The sequence below is a fragment of the Anolis sagrei genome, chromosome 12 (genome assembly GCF_037176765.1).
Source record: "Anolis sagrei isolate rAnoSag1 chromosome 12, rAnoSag1.mat, whole genome shotgun sequence".
In the NCBI taxonomy this organism is placed as follows: domain Eukaryota; kingdom Metazoa; phylum Chordata; class Lepidosauria; order Squamata; family Dactyloidae; genus Anolis; species Anolis sagrei.
In genome coordinates, this window is record NC_090032.1 from 19924086 (window position 1) to 19940738 (window position 16653).

The 16653-nt window shown below is 44.0% G+C and overlaps 1 protein-coding gene across 3 annotated transcripts in view; it reads left to right on the top strand.

The window, feature by feature from the left end:
• The window catches only part of LTBP3 (latent transforming growth factor beta binding protein 3), an 82185-nt gene that overhangs the window by 39526 nt on the left and 26006 nt on the right, over window positions 1–16653 (top strand). For all 3 annotated transcript variants that reach the window (XM_060758325.2, XM_060758327.2, XM_060758326.2), the window contains exons 12-20: window positions 177–302; window positions 5547–5678; window positions 6880–7011; window positions 7233–7352; window positions 9421–9543; window positions 9709–9831; window positions 11349–11468; window positions 14845–14970; window positions 16308–16469. In XM_060758325.2, coding sequence (XP_060614308.2) covers window positions 177–302; window positions 5547–5678; window positions 6880–7011; window positions 7233–7352; window positions 9421–9543; window positions 9709–9831; window positions 11349–11468; window positions 14845–14970; window positions 16308–16469 — 1164 coding nt within the window. The remainder of the gene's footprint in view (window positions 1–176; window positions 303–5546; window positions 5679–6879; window positions 7012–7232; window positions 7353–9420; window positions 9544–9708; window positions 9832–11348; window positions 11469–14844; window positions 14971–16307; window positions 16470–16653) is intronic.

Consider the following 16653-nt stretch of genomic DNA (forward strand, 5'->3'; position numbering starts at 1 on the left):
CTGTGACTTAGAACCATAGAATCCTCAAGTTGGATGGGAACCCCAAAGGCTATCCAGTCCAACCCCTTTTGGTCAAGCAGGAAGACACCATCCAAGCCCTCCCGACAGATGGCCATCCAGCCTCTGCTTCAAAACCTCCGCCCCACAGCTTGAATGTGTTTGTTTCCCTTTTGCAGAGACGGACATCTGCAAACTGAACCGCAACATCTGCGGCCACGGCGAATGCATCCCGGGAGCCCCGGGCTTCACCTGCCATTGCTACCAGGGATACCGGCGGCATCCTCAGCACAGGTATTGCGTAGGTAAGGGGCACCTTCCCTCCAATGGGTATGCATTCTTTCCTCGAACCCTTTACGTTGCTGGGAGAATAACTTCAGTAGGGTCTCGCGTATCCGACATAAACGGGCCGACAGAACGTTGAATAAACGAAAATGTCAGATAATACGGAGTCTCCTACTGTTACCTGTCCGACGTGGTGCTAGATGTTTGGGATTCCTCATCTTCGGAAGAGGAAAGGGAGCAGCGAAATAGGAATTGGAGGGAGAAGAAGAATCAGACAATAAGGGTTTGAAAGTGCCCACATTTCTAGAGAGACGAAAAGAGGCAGAGAACAGACGGCGTTCGGCTAGAATAGCTGCTAAAAACGCTGAGCTAATTGGGAGACTCCCTAGCACCTCCTGCGTGGACAATTCAGGGCTATAAGACCAAAAAAGACAGAGAACAGACGGCGTTCGGCTAGAATAGCTGCTAAAAACGCTGAACTAATTGGGAGACTCCCTAGCACCTCCTGCGTGGGGAATTCAGGGCTATAAGACCAAAAAAGACAGAGAACAGACGGTGTTTGGCTAGAATAGCTGCTAAAAACACTGAACTAATTGGGAGACTCCCTAGCACCTCCTGCGTGGGGAATTCAGGGCTATAAGACCAAAAAAGACAGAGAACAGACGGCGTTCGGCTAGAATAGCTGCTAAAAACGCTGAACTAATTGGGAGACTCCCTAGCACCTCCTGCGTGGGGAATTCAGGGCTATAAGACCAAAAAAGACAGAGAACAGACGGCGTTCGGCTAGAATAGCTGCTAAAAACGCTGAACTAATTGGGAGACTCCCTAGCACCTCCTGCGTGGGGAATTCAGGGCTATAAGACCAAAAAAGACAGAGAACAGACGGTGTTTGGCTAGAATAGCTGCTAAAAACACTGAACTAATTGGGAGACTCCCTAGCACCTAGCGTGGAGAATTCAGGGCTATAAATCAGAAGCAGGAGCAGTAACAACGACCCTCATACTGATGTTTTCACTCCAATGGAACCTGCTTTGTGTCTGCTTCTTAAGACTCAATTCATTGCCTGTTGTCTGAAGGTTGGTGTTTCTTTTGGGGACTTTGTAAGAGACTTTATTTTGTGTCTGGATTAAGACTTCCTTGCTTTCTTTCGCTCTTTTCAATTGCATTTGCTTATCCTTTGTGTTTGCTGAAGTAAAGCATTTTTCTTTTACTTTCAACATTGTCCGAAGACTGTTTTTGAAGGGTAACTCATGACACTAGACACCTAGAGTACTATTTATTTATTTATTTGTCGTGTCAGGGCAACCAGTCAATTGTATTACATTTCTAACATTTCTGTGTGCCCGGGGGAAGTCTCTCGTTTGGTATCAGCCATTGGTTGAGGTGCTGGGTTTGGGCCTGCCACTTTTGGACTCTCGCTTGCTGGGGTGTTCCAGCAAGTGTCTCTGTAGATCTAAGAAAACTATTTCTAGATTTAAGTCGTTGACGTGCTGGCTGATACCCAAACAAGGGATGAGCTGGAGATGTCTCTGCCTTGGTCCTTTCACTATTGGCTGCCACTTCCCGGCGGATGCCAGGTGGTGCAATACCGGCTAAGCAGTGGAATTTCTCCAGTGGTGTAGGGCGCAGACACTCCATATCTCATGAAGAGCCACATCCACTGTTTTAGCGTGGTGAGATGTGTTCCACGCTGGGCATGCATACTCAGCAGCAGAGTAGTATAGTGTAAGGGCGGATGTCTTCACTGTGTCTGGTTGTGATCCCCAGGTTGTGCCAGTCAGCTTTCGTATGATATTGTTTCTAGCGTCCACTTTTTGCTTGATGTTCAGGCAGTGCTTCTTGTAGGTCAGAGCACGGTCCAGAGTAACTCCCAGGTATTTGGGTGCGCTGCAATGCTCCAATGGGATTCCTTCCCAGGTAATAATCCTCAGAGCTCGGGATGCTTCTCTGTTCTTGAGATGAAAAGCACATGTCTGTGTTTTAGATGGATTAGGGATCAGCTGGTTTTCCCTGTAATAGGCAGTAAGAGCACCTAGAGCTTTGGAAAGCTTCTGTTCAACCATCTCAAAGCTCCCTGCTTGAGTGGTGATGGCACGATCATCAGCATAGATGAAACTCTCTGTCCCTTCTGGCAGTGGCTGGTCTTTTTTGTAGATGTTGAACATGGATGGCGCAAGCACGCTCCCCTGAGGCAGGCCGTTCTTCTGTTTCCGCCATCTGCTTCTCTGGCCCTGGAACTCGACAAAAAAGCTCCTGTTTTGTAGCAGGTTTCCTATGAGGCGGGTGAGGTGGTCGTCCTTTGTGAGATTCTACATTTTTCTCAGGAGGAGGCAGTGGTGGTTCACAGTCTCATAGGCTGCTGACAGGTCTATGAAGACGGCTCCTGTGATCTGCTGCCTTTCAAAGCCACCTTCTATGTGCTGAGTCAGGTTCAGCACTTGCGATGTGCAGCTTCTGCCTTTCCTGAAGCCAGCTTTCTGTGGGATCAGACAGGGGTCTATTTTTTCTGTAATTCTATGCACAATAAGTCTCTCCAGAACTTTGTACAGGGAAATTGGTCTGTAGCTTTTGGGGTCATTACGGTCTTTGCTTGGCTAAGATCTACAGTACTAACAACAGGGACTCAAAAAGTTAAGGCAAGGCAACGCCTCGGGACTAGAAAGGCCCAGCAGGAAGTGCCCGGATGTGGAAGAGGAGTGTGGAAATCACAGAGGGAAGGAGGGAGGACGGTTCTGCTTCCGGTCCTGCCTCTTTTCCTCCTTCCTTCCCTCCTCCTTGTCTTTCCTTTTTTCACTTACTGGGAATGGAGAGAGAGTTAGGGAGTGCTCCTTTAATTGAAGGGGAAATAGTGGAGGAAAAGGGGGGCGTTGGATAAGACGAAATGTCGGATAAGGGAAGATCGGATAAGCGAGACTCTACTGTGATATACAATACTAATATTCTGCTATGCTAATAATATAATATATTGTATATACATATAATATTTATAATAATATTATAATGTAATACTAATAATAATACAAGGGGGCGTTGGATAAGACAGAATGTCAAATAAGGGAAGGTCGGATAAGCGAGACTCTACTGTAATATACAATACTAATATTGTGTTCTGCTAATAATATAATATACTGTATATACATATAATATTGATAATAATAATATTATAATGTAATACTAATAATAATACAAGGGGGCATCGGATAAGTGTCAGATAAGACAGAATGCCGGATAAGCGAAGGTTGGATAAGCGGGACTCTACTGTGATATACAATACTAATATTGTGTTCTGCTAATAATATAATATACTGTATATACATATAATATTGATAATAATATTATTATAATGTAATACTAATAATAATACAAGGGGATGTTAGATAAGACAGAATGTCGAATAAGGGAAGGTCGGATAAGCGAGACTCTACTGTGATATACAATACTAATATTCTGCTATGCTAATAATATAATATATTGTATATACATATAATATTGATAATAATAATATTATAATGTAATACTAATAATAATACAAGGGGGCGTTGGATAAGAGCATTGGATAAGACAGAATGTCGGATAAACCAAGGTCAGATAAGCGAGACTCTACTGTGATATACAATACTAATATTCTGCTATGCTAATAATATAATATATTGTATATACATATAATATTGATAATAATATTATAATGTAATACTAATAATAATACAAGGGGGCGTCGGTTAAGAGTGTCGGATAAACGAATGTCGGATAAGCGAGACTCTACTATAATATACAATACTAATATTCTGCTATGCTAATAATATAATATATTGTATATACATATAATATTGATAATAATATTATAATGTAATACTAATAATAATACAAGGGGAGTTGGATAAGAGTGTCGGATAAACAGACTGTCGGATAAGGGAAGTTTGGATAAGCGAGACTCTACTGTGATATACAATACTAATATTCTGCTATGCTAATAATATAATATATTGTATATACATATAATATTGATAATAATAATATTATAATGTAATACTAATAATAATACAAGGGGTCATTGGATAAGACAGAATGTCGAATAAGGGAAGGTCGGATAAGCGAGACTCTACTGTAATATACAATACTAATATTGTGTTCTGCTAATATAATGTATTGTATATACATATAATATTGATAATAATATTATAATGTAATACTAATAATAATACAAGGAGGTGTCGGATAAGAGTGTCAGATAAGACAGAATGCTGGATAAGCGAAGGTCGGATAAGCGAGACTCTACTGTGATATACAATACTAATATTCTGCTATGCTAATAATATAATATATTGTATATACATATAATATTTATAATTATAATATTATAATGTAATACTAAAATAATACAAGGGGGTGTTGGATAAGACAGAATGTCGAATAAGGGAAAGTCGGATAAGCGAGACTCTACTGTAATATACAATACTCATATTCTGCTCTGCTAATAATATAATATATTGTATATACATATAATATTGATAATAATATTATAATGTAATACTAATAATAACACAAGGGGGCGTTGGATAAGACAGAATGTCGAATAAGGGAAGGTCGGATAAGCGGGACTCTACTGTAATATACAATACTAATATTCTGCTATGCTAATAATATAATATATTGTGTATACCTATAATATTGATAATAATATTATAATGTAATACTAATAATAACACAAGGGGGCGTTGGATAAGACAGAATGTCGAATAAGGGAAGGTCGGATAAGCGAGACTCTACTGTAATATACAATACTAATATTGTGTTCTGCTAATATAATATATTGTATATACATATAATATTGATAATAATATTATAATGTAATACTAATAATAATACAAGGAGGTATCGGATAAGAGTGTCAGATAAGACAGAATGCCGGATAAGCGAAGGTCGGATAAGCGAGACTCTACTGTGATATACAATACTAATATTCTGCTATGCTAATAATATAATATATTGTATATACATATAATATTGATAATAATAATACTATAATGTAATACTAATAATAATACAAGGGGGCGTCGGATAAGACAGACTGTCGGATAAGCGAAGGTCGGATAAGCGGGACTCTACTGTAATCCTAATTTGACTGTGTTATTTGGAGGAATCCTGACCTCTAAAGAAAGGGGGATAAAGTATCTTAAGAAGTGCTTAGTTCCTGGAGTTCTTCCTTCACGCAACTCACTTCTAATTCCTCTTCTCTTCCCTGTTTGTTTCCTTGTGTTTCCCAGATGTGAATGAGTGTGAATCCGACCCTTGTGGCAGTGGCAAAGGGGTCTGCATGAACACCGGCGGCTCGTACAATTGCCATTGCAACCGTGGATATCAGCTGAAAGTCCTCAAGGGAGTGCGTTCCTGCATGGGTGAGACATCTAGGCAGATGGCCAGCGGGTTTTCTATTGCACTCTCGCATGGAGAACAGCTTTTCACCCAGCACCGTAGCAGAGTCCGTCAGTTCTATCTGTTTACCGCAGAAAGCAAGTAAAAAAGAGAAGAAGAAGTGGGAGAAAGGCCTCAGTGGGAGATAGGCCTCAATGTCAGTTCACCTCAGAGGGAGAAAGGTGTCTGCCTGAGAGAACCCTCAGTGTGAGAAAGCTTCAGCGAGAGAAATGCTTCAGTGTGAGGTCGGCCTCAGTGGGAAGTAGGCCTCAGTGTCGGTTCACCTCAGTGGGAGAAAGGTGTCTGTCTGAGAGAACCCTCAGTGTGAGAAAGCTTCAGTGGGAGAAAGGTCTCAGTGGGAGATAGGCCTCAGTGTCAGTTCACCTCAGTGGGAAAAAGGTGTCTGTCTGAGAGAACCCTCAGTGTGAGAAAACTTCAGTAGGAGAAATGCCTCAGTGTGTGATAGGCCTCAGTGGGAGGTAGGCCTCAGTGTCAGTTCACCTCAGTGGGAAAAAGGTGTCTGTCTGAGAGAACCCTCAGTGTGAGAAAACTTCAGTGGGAGAAAGGCCTCAGTGGGAGATAGGCCTCAGTGTCAGTTCACCTCAGTGGGAGAAAGGTGTCTGTCTGAGAGAACCCTCAGTGTGAGAAAGCTTCATCAAGAGAAATGCCTGAGTGTGACGTAGGCCTCAGTGTAAGTTCAACTCGGTGGGAGAAAGGTGTCTGTCTGAGAGAACCCTCAGTGTGAGAAGACTTCAGTGGGAGAAAGGCCTCAGTGGGAGATAGGCCTCAGTGTCAGTTCACCTCAGTGGGAAAAAGGTGTCTGTCTGAGAGAACCCTCAGTGTGAGAAAACTTCAGTGGGAGAAAGGCCTCAGTGTGAGGTAGACCTCAGTGGGAGGTAGGCCTCAGTGTCGGTTCATCTCAGTGGGAGAAATGTGTCTGTCTGAGAGAACCCTCAGTGTGAGAAAGCTTCAGTGGGAGAAAGGCCTCAGTGTGAGGTAGGCCTCAGTGTGAGAAAGCTTCAGTGGGAGAAATGCCTCAGTGTGAGGTAGGCCTCAGTGGGAGGTAGACCTCAATGTTAGTTCACTTCAGTGGGAGAAAGGTGTCTGTCTGAGAGAACCCTCAGTGTGAGAAAGCCTCAGCGGGAGAAAGGTCTTGGAAACATTCACTGTTTTTCCTTCCTGAAGATATCGACGAATGTGCCAAACCCAACACCTGCGGAGAAGGCGGCTCGTGCATCAATTTCCCGGGAAGCTACAAATGCGAATGCCATTCCGGCTACCGGCAAAAACCCTCCTCGCGGCAATCCCTTTGCGAAGGTACAAGTTGTGGGTCTTAGATCGATACAAGGGGGACAGTATTCGAAGGAAAGGATCGTAGGTTTTTGTGTGGTTTGAAAACCACAACATTTGGATGGATCTTACGAAATAGATCCGACATACGATTCACAACCGACTTTTTGCACCCAGCCTCGTCTTCAAAACAGAAAAATCATTCCATCTTGAAAGTTGACTGATTCATCAAATGTTTCCTTTTCCAGATATCGATGAATGCCTCGATCCTTCTACTTGCCCCGAAGGGAGATGTGAAAACCGACCTGGTAGCTATAAGTGCATCCCTTGCCAACCAGGTTACCGAGCCAAAAATGGTGTTTGTCACGGTAAGGTGATTGATTGATTGATTGATTGATTGATTGCATTTCTGCTCTTCTGACCCCCGAGCGGTTTACAACATATGGACCATACTAATACTTTCTCTCCCTGTTTCTCTCCCTGTCACACTTTCTCTCCCTGTTTCTCTCCTTCCTTCCTTCTCTACCCTTCTTTCTTTCTTTCTTTCTTTCTTTCTTTCTTTCTTCTTTCTCTCCTTTCCTTCTTTCCCTCTTTCTCTCCCTGTTTCTCTCCTTCCTTCCTTCCCTACCCTTCTTTCTTTCTTGTTTCTCTCCTCTCCTTCTTTCCCTCTTTCTCTCCCTGTTTCTCTCCTTCCTTCCTTCTCTACCCTTCTTTCTTTCTTTCTTTCTTTCTTTCTTCTTTCTCTCCTTTCCTTCTTTCCCTCTTTCTCTCCCTGTTTCTCTCCTTCCTTCCTTCCCTACCCTTCTTTCTTTCTTGTTTCTCTCCTCTCCTTCTTTCCCTCTTTCTCTCCCTGTTTCTCTCCTTCCTTCCTTCTCTACCCTTCTTTCTTTCTTTCTTTCTTTCTTTCTTTCTTCTTTCTCTCCTTTCCTTCTTTCCCTCTTTCTCTCCCTGTTTCTCTCCTTCCTTCCTTCTCTACCCTTCTTTCTTTCCTTCCTTCTCTCCTTCCCTCCTTCTTTCCCTCTTTCTCTCCCTCCTTTCTCCTTCCTTCCTTCTCTACCCTTCTTTCTTTCCTTCTTTCTCTCCTTCCCTCCTTCTCTCCCTCCTTTCTCTCCCTCCTTCTCTCCTTCCTTCCTTCTCTACCCTTCTTTCTTTCTTTCTTTCTTTCTTTCTTCTTTCTCTCCTTCCCTCCTTCTTTCCCTCTTTCTCTCCCTGTTTCTCTCCTTTCTTCCTTCTCTGCCCTTCTTTCTTTGCTTCCTACATCACACAGTCCTAGACGCTTGGGAAGGGTTCAACTTGTGACTTTGAGATACGAAATCCAGCATATAGATCTCATTTGCTGTGACATACTGTGTTTTGGTGTCAATAATAATAATAATAATAATAATATTAAAAATAATACATCACACAGTCCTAGACACTTGGGAAGGGTTCAACTTGTGATTTTGTGATACGAAATCCAGCATAGAGATCTCGTTTGCTGTGACATACTGTGGTTATGTGTCAGTAAAATAATAATAATAATAATAATAATAATAATAATAATACATCACAGAGTCCTAGACGCTTGGGAAGTGTTCGACTTGTGATTTTGTGATACCAAATCCAGCATATAGATCTCGTTTGCTGTGACATACTGTGGTTATGTGTCAGTAAAATAATAATAATAAAAAAAAATTATTATTAATAATAATAATTAATAATAATTAATAATAAATACATCACACAGTCCTAGACGCTTGGGAAGTGTTCGACGTGTGATTTTGAGATACAAAATCCAGCATATAGATCTCGTTTGCTGTGACATACTGTGGTTTTGTGTCAGTAAAATAATAATAATAATAATTATTATTATTAATAATAATAATTAATAATAATAATAATAATAATAATAATAATAATACATCACACAGTCTTATGCACTTGGGAAGTGTTCGACTTGTGATTTTGTGTTACCAAATCCAGCATATAGATCTCAATAATAATAATAATAATAATAATAATAATAATACATCACACAGTCCTAGACGCTTGGGAAGTGTTCGACATGTGATTTTGTGATACGGAATCCAGCATATAGATATCGTTTGCTGTGACATACTGTGCTTTTGTGTCAATAATAATAATAATCATCATCATCATCATAAATACATCACACATTCCTAGACGTTTGGGAAGTGTTTGACTTGTGATTTTGTGATACCAAATCCAGTATATAGATCTCGATTGCTGTGACAGACTGTGCTTTTGTGTCAATAATAATAATAATAATAATAATAATACATCACACAATCCTAGACGCTTGGGAAGTGTTCGACTTGTGATTTTGTGATACCAAATCCAGCATATAGATCTCATTTGCTGTGACATACTCTGCTTTCGTGTTGGAATAATGATAATGGAGGAAACTCATTGGATGCTTTTGCTTCCATTCCCCAGATGTAGATGAGTGTATGGAGGGATCCCCTTGCAAGCATGGGAAGTGCGAGAATATGGACGGCTCCTTCCGCTGCGTCTGCAGCGATGGATTTGTGCCCGCGCCGGATTCCCGCAGCTGCCAAGGTAAGAATTGATCCCCTGAAGGTGTTTTCTCGATCTTTCTCTGATTTGATTCTTTCAGATGTTGACAATAGTCAGAGACGACCTGTTTGGTCCAACTCAGGTAAAGGAAACCTGCAGATACGGGGTTTGCATTGTCTGTTTACTTCCGTCTCTGTCTCTCTGCAGATGTCAACGAATGTGAGAACAGCTCTCTGTGTGCCCACGGGGTCTGCGTGAATACTCTCGGGTCCTTCAAATGCCAGTGTCCTGCGGGTTTCCAGGCGGTGAAGGATGGACCACGCTGTGAAGGTGAGGCATTAATGTGGTTTGGCACCACTTGAACTGTCACGGTTCAATGCTGGAAGTTGTCGTTTTACAGACTCCTAATGCTGGGAATTGCAAACTTCTGGTGCTTGTTTATAAAGCTATAGTCCTCCCAACTCTGCTATACGTCTGCGAAACATGGACTGTCTATAGACGTCAACATTGACACTGAACTACAACAACGCCTGAGCTCTGCGAGTGCAGCATTTTTCCGAATGAATCAGAGCATGTTTGAGGACCGGGACATCTGTAGGGAGACTAAGGTGCTTGTTTATAAAGCTATTCTCCTCCCAACCCTGCTATATGCCTGCGAGACGTGGACTGTCTACAGACGTTAACATTGACACTGAAATACACCGCCTGAGCTCTGCGAGTGCAGCCTTCTTTCGAATGAAGCAGAGAGTGTTTGAGGACGGGGACATCCGTAGGGAGACCAAGGTGCTTGTTTAGAAAGCTGTTGTCCTCCCAACCCTGCTATACGCCTGTGAAACGTGGACTGTCTACAGACGTCAACATTGACACTGAAATACAACACCGCCTGAGCTCTACGAGTGCAGCATTTTTCCAAATGAAGCAGAGACCGGGACATCCACAGGGAGACCAAGGGGCTTGTTTATAACGCTATTGTTCTCCCAATCCTGCTATATGCCTGCGAGACGTGGACTGTCTACAGACGTCAACATCGACACTGAAATACAACACCGCCTGAGCTCTGCGAGTGAAGCATTTTTCCAAATGAAGCAGAGAGTGTTTGAGGACCGGGACATCCATACAGAGACCAAGGTGCTTGTTTATAAAACTATTCTCCTCCCAACCCTGCTATATGCCTGCGAGACGTGGACTGTCTACAGACATCAACATTGAGACTGAAATACAACACCGCCTGAGCTCTGCGAGTGAAGCATTTTTCCAAATGAAGCAGAGAGTGTTTGAGGACCGGGACATCCGTAGGGATACCAAGGTGCTTGTTTATAAAGTTATTGTCCTCCCAACCCTGTTATACACCTGCAAAACGTGGACTGTCTACAGACGTTACATGCAACACTTGGGACGATTACATCAGCGCTGCCTCCGGAAAATCCTGCAAATTTCTTGGAAAGACAGGCGGACAAACGTCAGCATGCTGGAAGAAGCAAAGACCAGCAGCATTGAAGCGATGGTCCTCCGCATCAACTCTGCTGAACTGGCCACGTTGTCTGGATGCCTGACCACCGTCTCCCAAAGCAGTGGCTCTAGTCTGAACTCAAGAATGGAAAATGGAGTGTTGGAGGGCACCAAAAGAGATTGAAAGATGGGCTCACAGCCAACCTTAAAAACTCTGGCATAGACACCGAGAACTGGGAAGCCCTGGCCCTTGAGCGCTCCAGCTGGAGGTCAGCTGTGACCAGCAGTGCTGCAGAATTTGAAGAGGCACGAATGGAGTCTTGGTGCAGTTGTTCATCAGCTTCAGCAACAACATCATATAAACTATTCCTTTCCCTCCTTTTTTTTGGTCATTTCAGATGTAAACGAGTGTGACTTCCCAGCCGCCTGCATCGGAGGGGAATGTGTGAATACGGTGGGCTCCTATCGGTGCCTTTGTAGAGCCGGATATCAGTTGGAAGGCGGACGCAAATGCCAAGGTCGGTGGAGTTCGTTCCCTTACGATCCGAGTTGTGGCATCAAATATTGGGTTGGGTGGGCACCCATGCGTTGTATTGCACGACCACACTCTCCTTCCTGGGTTAACATGGGATTGGAATGCAATACCAGTGTAATGACGTTGCATCCCCAGACGTCTATTGCACGACAACACTCCCAATGCTGGGTTAATATGGGATTGGAATGACGGTGTAATGACGTTGCATCCCCAGGCGTCTATTGCACGACAACACTCTCAATCCTGAATTAACATGGGATTGGAATGCAATGACGGTGTAATGATGTTGCCTCCCCAGACGTCTATTGCACGACAACACTCCCAATGCTGGGTTAATATGGGATTGGAATGACGGTGTAATGACGTTGCCTCCCCAGGCGTTTATTGCACAACAACACTCTCAATCCCGGGTTAACATGGGATTGGAATGCAATGACGGTGGAATGACGTTGCCTCTCCAGACGTCTATTGCACAACAACACTCTCAATCCTGGGTTAACATGGGATTGGAATGCAATGACGGCGTAATCACGTTGCCTCCCCAGACGTTTATTGCACAACAACACTCTCAGTCCTAGGTTAATGTGGGATTGGAATGCAATGACGGTGTAATGACGTTGCCTCCTCAGACATCTATTGCACAACAACATTCTCGATCCTGGATTAACATGGGATTGGAATGCAATGACGGCGTAATGACGTTGCCTCCCCAGACGTCTATTGCACCACAACGCTCTCAATCCTGGGCTAACATGGGATTGGAGTGCAATAACGGTGTAATGACATTGCTTCCCCAGACGTCTATTGCACAACAACACTCTCAATCCTGAATAACATGGGATTGGAATGCAATGACGGTGGAATGACTTTGCCTCCCCAGACGTCTATTGTACGACAAAACTCTCAATCCTGAGTTAACATGGGATTGGATTGCAATACCAGTGTAATGACGTTGCCCCCCCAGACGTCTATTGCACGAAAACACTCTCAATCTTGGGTTAATATGGGATTGGAATGACGGTGTAATGACGTTGTTAACATGGGATTGGAATGCAATACCAGTGTAATGACGTTGCATCCCCAGACGTCTATTGCACAACACTCCCAATGCTGGGTTAATATGGGATTGGAATGACGGTGTAATGACGTTGCCTCCCCGGACGTCTATTGCATGACAACACTCTCAATCCTGGGTTAACATGGGATTGGAATGCAATGACAGTGGAATGACATTGCCTCCCCAGACGTCTATTTCACAACAACATCTCAATCCTGAATTAACATGGGATTGGAATGTAATGACGGTGTAATGATGTTGCCTCCCCAGACATCTATTGCACCACAACACTCTCAGTCCTGGGTTAACGTGGGATTGGAATGCAATAACGGTGGAATGACGTTGCCTCCCCGGACGTCTATTGCACAACAACACTCTCAATCCTGGGTTAACATGGGATTGGAATGCAATGACGGTGGAATGACGTTGCCTCCCCAGACGTCTATTGCACCACAACACTCTCAATCCTGGGTTAACATGGGATTGGAATGCAATGACGGTGTAATGACGTTGCCTCCCCAGACGTCTATTTCACCACAACACTCTCAATCCTGGGTTAACATGGGATTGGAATGCAATGACGGTGCAATGACGTTGCATCCCCAGACGTCTATTGCACAACACTCCCAATGCTGGGTTAATATGGGATTGGAATGACGGTGTAATGACGTTGCCTCCCCGGACGTCTATTGCATGACAACACTCTCAATCCTGGGTTAACATGGGATTGGAATGCAATGACAGTGGAATGACATTGCCTCCCCAGACGTCTATTGCACAACAACATCTCAATCCTGAATTAACATGGGATTGGAATGTAATGACGGTGTAATGATGTTGCCTCCCCAGACATCTATTGCACCACAACACTCTCAGTCCTGGGTTAACATGGGATTGGAATGCAATACCAGTGTAATGACGTTGCCTCCCCAGACGTCTATTGCACAACAACACTCTCAATCCTGAATTAACATGGGATTGGAATGCAATGACAGTGGAATGACATTGCCTCCCCAGACGTCTATTGCACCACAACACTCTCAATCTTGGGTTAACATGGGATTGGAATGCAATGATGGTGGAATGACATTGCCTCTCCAGATGTCTATTGCACACAACACTCTCAATCCTGAGCTAACATGGATTGGAATGCAATGACGGTGTAATTGATCATTACGGTCTTTGCCTGGTTTCAAGATGGCTATGACTCTTGCTTTCCTCCAGATTTTGGGGATCTGACAGGATGCAGTGCAATGACGGTGGAATGACGTTGCCTCCCCAGACGTCTATTCCACCACAACGCTCTCAATCCTGGGTTAACATGGGATTGGAATGAAATGACGGCGTAATCACGTTGCCTCCCCAGACGTCTATTGCACAACAACACTCTCAATCCTGGGTTAACATGGGATTGGAATGCAATGACGGTGTAATGACGTTGCCTCCCCAGACGTCTATTGCACCACAACACTCTCAATCCTGGGTTAACATGGGATTGGAATGCAATGACGGTATAATGACGTCGCCTCCCCAGACGTCTATTGCACAACAACACTCTCAATCCTGGGTTAACATGGGATTGGAGTGCAATAACGGTGTAATGACGTTGCTTCCCCAGGCGTCTATTGCACACAACACTCTCAATCCTGAATTAACATGGGATTGGAATGCAATGACGGTGGAATGACGTTGCCTCCCCAGGCGTCTATTGCACAACAACACTTTCAATCCTGGGTTAACATGGGATTGGAATGCAATAACGGTGGAATGACGTTGCCTCCCCAGACGTCTATTGCACCACAACACTCTCAATCTTGGGTTAACATGGGATTGGAATGCAATGATGGTGGAATGACATTGCCTCTCCAGATGTCTATTGCACACAACACTCTCAATCCTGAGCTAACATGGATTGGAATGCGATGACGGTGTAATTGATCATTACAGTCTTTGCCTGGTTTCAAGATGGCTATGACTCTTGCTTTCCTCCAGATTTTGGGGATCTGACAGGATGCAGTGCAATGACGGTGGAATGACGTTGCCTCCCCAGGCGTCTATTGCACAACAACACTCTCAATCCTGGGTTAACATGGGATTGGAATGCAATGACGGCGTAATGACGTTGCCTCCCCAGACGTCTATTGCACCAAAACACTCTCAATCCTGGGTTAACATGGGATTGGAATGCAATGACGGTGCAATGACGTTGCCTCCCCAGGCGTCTATTGCACAACAACACTTTCAATCCTGGGTTAACATGGGATTGGAATGCAATGACGGTGTAATGACATTGCCTCCCCAGACGTCAACGAGTGTGCAAAGGACCCGGACCTCTGCCAGCACGGGATCTGCGAAAACACCGACGGCTCCTTCGTGTGCCATTGCGACGAGGGATACGCTCCTTCCGAAGACCGGAAGAGCTGCGAAGGTGAGCATAGAAGACAAAGCTATCACGGGGCAGCTTTCATTCCCAGTCATTGTTGGGTCAGTTTGGAATATCAGCTTTGCCTCATCTCCATAATGAAAAGTGGAGCTGGAACAGGTGGCAGTACTGGTATGCGGCAGGTACTGGCTTGTTCAGTAGGCTCTCCTCTACAGTTCCATTTTGTTAGGAAGCCTTAGCATTGAACAGTTGTGTTGTTAAAGTGAAAAGTAATGCCTCCACCTTGGTAACTCCTCAACAGGCGGCAGTACTGATATGCGACAGGTACTGGCTTGTTCAGTAGACTCTCCTCTACAGTTCCATTTTGGCAGGAAGCCTTAGCATTGAACAGTTGTGTTGTTAAAGTGAAAAGTATGGAACCCTGTGCAAATGGTTGGTAAATGCAACTTAAGCAACATATGTAGCATGTACTGGCTTGTTCAGTAGACTCTCCTCTACAGTTTCATTTTGGCAGGAAGCCTTAGCATTGAACAGTTGTGTTGTTAAAGTGCAAAGTATGGAACCCTGCGCAAATGGTTGGTCAATGCAACTTAAGCAACATATGTAGCATGTACTGGCTTGTTCAGTAGACTCTCCTCTACAATTCCATTTTGGCGGGAAGCCTTAGCATTGAACGGTTGTGTTGTTAAAGTGCAAAATATGGAACCCTGCGCAAAAGGTTGGTCAATGCAACTTAAGCAACGTATGTGGCAGGTACTGGCTTGTTCAGTAGACTCTCCTCTACAGTTCCATTTTGGCGGGAAGCCTTAGCATTGAACAGTTGTGTTGTTAAAGTGCAAAGTATGGAACCCTGCGCAAATGGTTGGTCAATGCAACTTAAGCAACATATGTAGCATGTACTGGCTTGTTCAGTAGACTCTCCTCTACAATTCCATTTTGACGGAAAGCCTTAGCATTGAATGGTTGTGTTGTTAAAGTGCAAAGTATGGAACCCTGCGCAGACAGTTGGTCAATGCGACTTAAGCAACGTATGTGGCAGGTACTGGCTTGTTCAGTAGACTCTCCTTTACAGTTCCCTTTTGGTGGGAAGGCTTAGCATTCAGTGGTTGTTTTGTTAAAGTGCAAAGTATGGAACCCTGCGCAGATGGTCGGTCAATGCGATTTAAGCAACTTTTGCGGCAGGTACTGGCTTGTTCAGTAGACCCTCCTCTACAGTTCCATTTTGGCGGGAAGCCTTAGCATTGAACAGTTGTGTTGTTAAAGTGTAAAGTATGGAACCCGGCGCAGACAGTCGGTCAATGCTGAATTTTTGTGAGCCTAAGAGGGAGTCCTTCTTTGGAGTGCAAAGTGACTTCTTCTTCCTCTCCGACCCTCCTTTCCAGAGTTGCCCCATAACAAAAAGGAGTGCTACCTGAACTTTGACGACACAGTCTTCTGCGACAGCGTCCTGGCCACCAACATCACGCGCCAGGAATGCTGCTGCTCCCTTGGGGCCGGATGGGGGGACCACTGCGAGATCTACCCTTGCCCGGTACTCAACTCAAGTAAGTAAGAGAAAGGAAGTGGGGGACTTTTGTCTTGGCCTATATCTTTGTATGGGTCAACTGTCCGGCAAAACAACAACAATCAACCATCTGGAAGACCTAGTGTATCTTCTCTAAGCATTGCAGTGTCCTCCAAGGCCATTGCATGGTCAATTTTCCGGCAAAAGCATATACTAGGATCACC